The 7,906-nt window shown below is 58.2% G+C and overlaps 1 protein-coding gene across 1 annotated transcript in view; it reads left to right on the top strand.

Moving 5' to 3' along the window:
• PLXNA2 (plexin A2) overlaps positions 1 to 7,906 on the top strand; it is a 167,704-nt gene that overhangs the window by 99,527 nt on the left and 60,271 nt on the right. Inside the window, 3 exon segments of the mRNA XM_009888264.1 lie at positions 5,325 to 5,448; positions 6,415 to 6,568; positions 7,748 to 7,844. Coding sequence (XP_009886566.1) covers positions 5,325 to 5,448; positions 6,415 to 6,568; positions 7,748 to 7,844 — 375 coding nt within the window.

The following is a 7,906-nucleotide window of genomic DNA, read 5'->3' on the forward strand; positions in this document are numbered from 1 at the left end:
ACCGCACGGAGAGGGTGCCGTGGACACGATGGACTCCTGCGTGCCCAAGCCGCAAGTCCCTCGCGACTGACGGGAAATTTTTAAAGGCAAGAGTAGAGCTGATTATACGAGCGGGACTTTGCTGTCAGAGAGGTTACAGCACGGGCACGGAGCAGCGCACCGAGACCTGTTAAACGTATCGGGAAGAGATGTTTAAATTCTGCATGGCAGGTCAGGGCTCGGTGCTCCCGCCATCCCCGTGGGGCAGCGCCGGCGGCGTGGGGCTGGGAGCTGGCAGCCCCCCACGCTCACCGACAGCCACAGAGGGCGAAGAGTTGGGGTTGTGGGTTGGTTTTTTTTTCAGGGGAGCTCCAGGAAACACTCTCTGCATTCAGGAGGTGTCTGTGTCCTTCCTTTCTCTCTCCTGCCATAACAACCATCACTTCCTAAGGCGGAAGGGGGACCACCAGGCAAAGGCAGATCGGAGGAGGAGGGGAAAGCCTCGAGGAGAGGAATAGAATTCCCTCCGGCCGGGTGCCAGCTTGCCGAGCAGCCCCGTTAAATGCACGGACAGAGTTGAGGGACCCACGAGCAGCGCTTGGCCACATGCCTGAGGAGCAGGTGCTGGAAGGGGAGCAGGGATACGGCAGGCTCCTCCGCAAATCCGGCCTGGATTCAGGACCCGCGGGCTTTGGGGGGCGAACTGGCTCCCCGCGGCTTGCTTGGTTTGCAGGGGGCCGTGGCCACGCTTGGGGAGATGCAGGAGAACCATTGCAGGCGCTGGCCCTGAGCATCCCGCGGGCGGGCAGGGCCCGGGGCGGTGGCAGAGCAGCCCCCGCCGGCAGCACGGCAATGTGGGGCACAGGTGCCCGGGGCATCTTTTTTTTTTTTTTTCGCTTTTCTCCTCTCAGAGAAGTCTGTCCAGCCCTCCAGCTAAGACACTGTATGTGCTATTGTGTCCGAAAGTCTTTACTGTCCCAGCTCTGTCAGAAGGCAGTAATTTTCATCCCTTCACCTCTTCCCTCGGGGCAGTGGTCCCCTGCGCCTTTCCAGCGGTGGGGACAAAAGCCACCGCAGCCTTTTGATAGGAAGAAATTCTTCCCTGTGCGGGCGGTGAGCCCCTGGCGCAGGGTGCCCCGAGAAGCTGTGGCTGCCCCATCCCTGGAGGTGTTCAAGGCCAGGTTGGACGGGGCTTGGAGCAACCTGGGCTGGGGGGAGGTGTCCCTGCCCAGGGCAGGGGGTGGCACTGGGGGGGCTTTAAGGTCCCTTCCAATCCAAACCATTCTGTGATTCTGTGATAGGGAGGGGACAAGGAAGCAAGGAAAAGGGACATGCTGTACTCAGCATCTGGCCTGAGCTGCATGTCTGTAGGTGCTCCCAGGAACCAGCTGTAGGGGTAGGAGAGCATCCGCTCACCGGGGCACAGTGGCCTTTTGGTGCCCAGTGCTGCTGCGCCGTGCAGCAGGAGGGGACGGCTGCGTTAAGTGTCTGTGGGTGAAGGTGTTTGGTACTGCTCCTAGGACCCCTGCAGCAGCTCCTCTGCAAGGATCACCGAGTGGTCACCTGATCCTAATGAACTGAATCTTCATAAACCACCTGGGAAGCAGGTAAAGGTTGTTATCTTCATTTTGCAGAGAGAAAACCCTCAATGTCAAGAGGAGAGAAACGTGTCATTTCCTCTGCCCTTTTGGCCATGACATTTTGGCATTAACCTATTCCCAACAAGGGTTTCTTCCCTGATGGTATTTCTCAACCCTTCCTTTGAGCGCCTGCACTTTCGTGGCCCACTTAGAGCAACGATCATTTTTTAGCTTTTGTCTTAAGCTGTAAATAATTGAGTTTATCTTGCTGTTCCTGAAGCCTCTGTCATATTTGTTTGGAGGCCCCAAGTGCCGGAGTGTTTGTATTTCATTTGTCATCTCTCTCCTCTAATTCTTACACGTCCCTCCTGCCAGATGGACCAGCTGCTCCTTCGCTCAGCGGAAGGGTTGCGGGTCAGGGCGCGCTGCTCACGCTGGGGTTTCCGAGGGCCGGTGAAAAGGGTGAGGGGCAGAAGAGAAGACGTTCTCGTCCTTGAAAGAGCAAGAGGGTGGCCGGCCGCCTGGGCAAGCGCGGGTCTGGTGAACACCAGCACTGCGCCTCGGTCGGGGATTGAAATGCGGTCGCTTCTCCCCACTGCTTGTGGTGGGGTTTCACTCCTCGGGTTCGGGGTCTGTGTCCTGGGGGGAGCGAGACCCCGCGGCAGGTCGGGGAATCTCTGCGGGGAGGAGCAGGGCAGGCCAGCCCGCGCGGCAGCTCCTCTCCGGGCATCCACAGCTGCCGTTGCCGGAGGCTCAGCCAAAGCGTGGGCGTGCAGGTACTGAGCTACCAGGGAGCCAGAAAAAAAATCAGATTTTTAAATGGCGTGTTGGATGTCTGAACAGGTACGGATGTGAGAGGGACGGACGGACAACTGCCCCGATCCAGGTGGCATCAGGCAGTGCGTCCTGCCTTCCGTGCTGCCAGCCAGAGAGGAATAATAGAGGAAACGTAAAAGGATCCGAGTTGTCCAGGGCTAAGCTTTTGTTATCCAATATTACATAAAGCTTTCCTTGTGTGCTCGTTATGTATTATGGCATCACAGAATTGCGGAATTTTCAGAGTGTGAAGGGACATCTAGAGATCACCCAGTCCCACTCCCCCGCTGAAGCAGGATTGCCCGGAGCACATCCCTCAGGACTGCATCCAGGCGGGGCTTGAAAACCTCCAGAGAAGGGGACTCCACCCCCTCCCTGGGCAGCCTGTGCCACTGCTCTGTCACCCCAACCGTAAAGAAGCTTTTCTTGTGTTTGGACGGACCCTCCTATGTTCCAACTTGTGCCCATTGCCCCTCATCCTGTCACTGGGAACCACCGAGAAGAGTCTGGCTCCATCCTCCTTCAGCCCACCCTTTAGATACGTGTATGCAATAATAAGGTCTCCCCTCAGCCTTCTCTTCTCCAGGCTGAAGAGTCCCAGCGCTCTCGGCCTTTCCCCATACGGGAGATGCTCCAGTCCCTCACTACTTCTCTTCAAGACCTGAGTTGGGGCTTAAAGCTCTGTCGCACAGTGGGGTGTTTGCACACACATGTGTGTACCTGGAATTTGAGGGTAATGACAGGAGCGATGCTCGTGCGTGAGCTATCTGTGAGGATTCATCAGTGAGCTCCGGGAGCGGGGTCGGTCGCGCTGGCAGCGCGGGCTGCCCGGGGTGGCTCTAGGGATGAACCTGGACGCGGGAGGGAGCCGGCCGCGGGCTGGGCGCAGGCAGCGGGGCAGACCCGGCGCTCCTGCCCCCAAAGTGATGCTTGATGAGGTGGTGGCCGTGGGCAGCGCGTGCCTGGCACCGAGCTTCGACGAGTCCTGGACGCAGGGCGTTTGAGAAGGGGCTAAAAACCAGCGGGAAGGGAAAAGTGCTCGTCCTTCTGCAGAGCTCCTCTGCTCACCCCGGGGACCCTGGAGTAGCGGCGCGATGGCCGAGCAGCCCGTCCCTGCCCAGCGCCTCTGCCGCGTCCTCCCGGCCAGGGGTTTGCTCCCCGTGCAAGTTCATCCTCTCCATGTGAGAGAAGGATCTTCCGCTCCTCCTCAGCTACAGACAGCGCTCTTTGGGAGCACCCGGAGGCCTCAAGGAGATTGTTAAAGAGTCTCTTCAGCCCAGTGGGATTTGTAACCTGCAGGACTTCCATATGCTGCTCTCTGGAAGTGTGTTATTGTCTACAGACCTATTTATCTCTGTTAGGGCTGTTGCCATAAATAGTATGATAAAAAAGAGCCATTCCAGCGAGTCAATGAGATAAAGGCTCCAGTCAAGAGCTCACTTTAAAGCTATCTTACAGATTCACTTAAACCTCAATAATTCTTCCTTTGGCAGCATTCATATTTAGGTCCCTTTTACTCCAAAAAAAAAAAAAAAAAAAAAAGGGAAAAACCCCAGGAGGGTGAGGAGAGCAAGGCTGCTTGCCGGGCATCACACGGCAGGTTTGGAAAGGGAAGGTGTAAACTCCGCTTTTCTTCATCAAAAGCAAACGGCCTCGCAGGGAGGGTGCGGGACCACCGGTTCAGCGCGGGAAGCTCCGGCTTTGCCGGGTGCTTGTCAGCGGGTCAGAGCGAGACGTGCGCGGCAGAGTTCAGCCCCTGCGTGGGCAGGAGGTGTTCCGCTGATGCACGTGTGTGTCTGAGGCCGCCCCAGCCGCCCCCAGGGAAGCGGGGGAACAGGCGGTGTGACAGCAGCACCTCGTTAATTCCAGTAACGTGTACACTCAAGTAACTGTCAGAAGGGAACTTGCTGGTGGCGTGTGGGGCTGGTGACAGCGTCTCGGTCCTCTGACCTTTGCGCCACCATTTGAAATCGGGTCCGAGATCAGCAATGAGTGAAAAGTGATAAAGTTTGCTGATACCTTGTTAAGACCATTAACACCAAAAGGCCAATATGTCATCCGCGCCCAGGGAGGGGGGAGGGGGGGTGGAAGAAAAAAAAATTTCCCAAGTGACATAAAATAGAAGCTCACTGAGGGATGGCAGTGCTGCGGTGCGGTCTCTGATGTCTGGTTTGAAACACTGCTAATTTTTAATTCGTTTCCTGCTGGGCGCTCCTCTACCTGCTGGAAGCAACTTAATTTCACTCCACTCCCAGGCCACCTGCAATAGAAGAACAGGGGTAACGACCGTCCTGGAGCACACGGCATGCTAGGAGCACTCCTAGTCACTTTGGCATGCTGGAGGCTTGCATTCCTGATGGCGGGAATGGGAGAGAGCCGGGAGTCCGAGGCGTGAAAAGCAGCCAAAGCACAGCCAGCGGCTGCCCTAGGGGAAAGTCCCGTTCCTGGCCCTGCCACGCTCCTCGGCTCCAGGAGGAGACGATTAATGAACTATGGGTTTTTGCCTTAATTAGAATGGAAGCATCATCTTGTTACTGCCTGGTACTGCTTTACGGTTTAGTTTCTGCAGAGATTATGGATTTATGGCTCGCAGGGGCTCCGGCCAAGCAGCGCAGAGTGCCTGGTCACCCCGCACCCACAGCGCCCGCTGTCACCGCCGGCACAGGGCACTTGGCACCTCTGGGTTGTGTCCCAGTGCAGGCGGGACTGGGAGCTGCTCCTGAGATGCTTGTAGTTTGCCTTTCTTCTGATCACAGAATATTTTTCAGTGCCTTTTGACCCTAGAGTGCGCCCCATACCTGGTCCCGGTGCAGAGCATCGCCCCTGGTCCTGCTGATAACGCCCCCTTCCCCCGGCCGAGGCTCTGCCCTCCTGTTTAGCTCACCCCTGGTGCCGTTTGACATCTCCCCGGGTGCTTTGTGGGCTCTGATGTGTGCTCGTGTGTGGCAGGGGGTCCCCGAGGGACAGCTGCGAGCGAGCCGATGAGCCGTACCGATTTGCCGGCAGCATCAGCCAGTGCATGAGCATCACCGTGCAGCCCAGCAGCATCTCCGTCTCCGAGCACAGCCTCCCGGTAGGTGCTGCCCGCAGGCGGGGAAGGGGTAGACCTGTTGCTGAGAGGCATCTCCAGCATGTTTCAGGTTCACAGCGAACACTCTGCTCTCCAGCCTTTCTCCCTGCCCGTCAGCACAAATGTTTTCCCATGAAGTCAGGCTCGCGGAGGGACTGGTGAGGAAAGGGGTCATCCGAGCCGGGGAAGCAGGGGGTGGGGATGGCAGAAACAAATTCCCCTTCCCCGTGGGCCTCAGCTCACATTTCTCTTGGTCCGGTTTCATTAGCTGTTGAAAGGAAAGGCTTTGTTTCCCAAAAAGCTCATCTGCGAGCTGTGCTTGGGCCCGGCTCTCTGAAGCATCCCAGCTGTTGCCCTGCGAGCCCCCCGGCGCCCCGCAGCAGCTGGCCGCGCTGCAGCCCCTTCCCGCTCCCCCCGGAATGGCGCGGGGCCGTTGGGAGGGCACTCACCCCTTCAGGCACCGCTTTGCCATGGGCACGGTCCCCATTCGTGATGAGGACAGTGGGGACAGGGCTGTCCATCCCGCACGGGCTGTTGGAGCTGCGGTGCGGGCAGAGGGGTGTTGGGGCACCCGGCGCTGCTCCCATGCATGGGAGGCACCGCGCCGCTGCCGCTGCCACGGATTCCTGACACGGGCACGGAGGGTGGCAGTGCTTCTGTAAAACGAACAGGGGGAAAAAAAACTGCCATGGCCACCTCTGCTGACCTGCAGTGCCCAAAGGCTCAGCAAGGCGTTTCCGTGTCGGGGAAGAACCCGCATCCTTGGCTTTCTTTTTCCTCCTCCACTTCCCATGAAAGGGCGGCCAGCTGCCGCCTGTGGGCGGATGGGTAATTTCGGGGGGTCAGTCTGGAACGGGAAAACAGCAGGTACTGGGAATGCGGGGGAAGCTCGGGCAGCTCTGCCTGCTACGCTAACAGATTGCTGGCTGTGTCTCCTCTCCCCTCCGCCCCCCCTCTCCCCGCCTGCAGCTCAGCCTGCTGGTGAGCGATGCTCCAGACCTGGCGGCTGGTGTCACCTGCCTCTTCGGGAACCTGACGGAGGTGGAAGGGAAGGTTTCGGGCAACCGGGTTGTGTGTGTTTCACCAGCTGCCAAAGATGTTCCTGCCATACCTGTGGATCAGGGTAAGTAACGGACTTCTGGATGGTAACGTGACATCTGCGCCAGCAGGAAGCATGGCGTGGGTTTGGAAGTGTCTCCTGGGTGGAACAGAGCCTTTGGGGCTGCTGCTGGAGAAATTCGTGCTCCTGTCAAAGACCACTGAACCCAGGGAGCTAAATACGCTTCATCCTTAAGGAACGCATCCCACACAGGGCGAGACAGGCTGCGAGCAGGCAGCACCGTGCGCTTGCCCTGTCCCTACACCCCCCTGCGCTGCAGACTCATCCCCCAGACAGGACAGGAGCCCTCTGTCCCCCGGGGTGGCTTATGAGCGGGGCAGGGGCTCACAGCCTCGCCACGCTGGGGGTTCTGGAGAGCAGGAGCGCTCCCCTGGGCCTGGCTCAGTACCCACGAGTAGGCGGATGCAGTTTCTATTTTTCAGTCCCGATCTTTGGGTTGTTTCTTCATTAATGTCACTGCTGTCATCCTTTCTCTTCCCATAACCAAAACGCTACTTGCTTAAAACTCGTTTTCTCCATGGCATCCCTCCAGGTGTCAACTGTGCTTCCCTGCCGATACCTCTGTATTTCTAAGGCATTATATGGAGCCTGAGACTCGGTGAACACTGGGGGCCGAGAGCCACCGTGGTAGCAGAGCCAGTGCGGACTTCCCCACAGCAGCTCGGGAAGAGCAATCTGCTCTTCATTAACCCAGTGCTGAGGCTCCTAAAGAGCTCCGCCAATGCTCTCATTTCCAGTATTGTCTCCCATTCTAGTCTTGGGCTGCTTCTCAGAGTAGACTGAATTTGTGGTTTTATACTGGAGATGGAATCCTTTCGGGAACGGGATGGAATGCCAGACTCATTTCAACTGTGACCCAAGGCAGCGTGTAGACCCTGTGTCTCCAGTGCTTTTTGCCACCAAGTCTGGTTTGGTGGAGGCATTGCTGGAGACAGCCAGCCCGGCACCCCGGGGTGCTCGAGGGCCCGGGGGATGCTCAGCCGCTGGCTCGGGGAACTGCTGCAGACTCACCAGGGGTGGGGGTCCTGATGGCGGGGAGACGAAAGCAACCTGACTTCCACCTTCTACCCCAGAAGCAGATGGCTCAGCACACTGGCAGGCGGGGAGCGGGTGCCCCCGTGTCTGCTGTTGCTTCCCTCCTTACTGCTGCTGGGACTGACAGGCTCTGGTTTGCATCCCCAGACTGGTTCGGTGTCGTGCTGCAGCTGAAGTCACGGGAGACGGGGAGGACGTTTGTCAGCACAGAGTTCAAGTTCTACAACTGCAGTGCCCACCAACTGTGAGTGCTCCCTCCCCGTCCCCGAATGAAGCCAAACACCGGCTGGAAAGAGAAAGGGCTGG

The sequence above is a fragment of the Charadrius vociferus genome, unplaced genomic scaffold, assembly GCF_000708025.1.
Source record: "Charadrius vociferus isolate BGI_N301 unplaced genomic scaffold, ASM70802v2 scaffold266, whole genome shotgun sequence".
NCBI lineage: Eukaryota > Metazoa > Chordata > Aves > Charadriiformes > Charadriidae > Charadrius > Charadrius vociferus.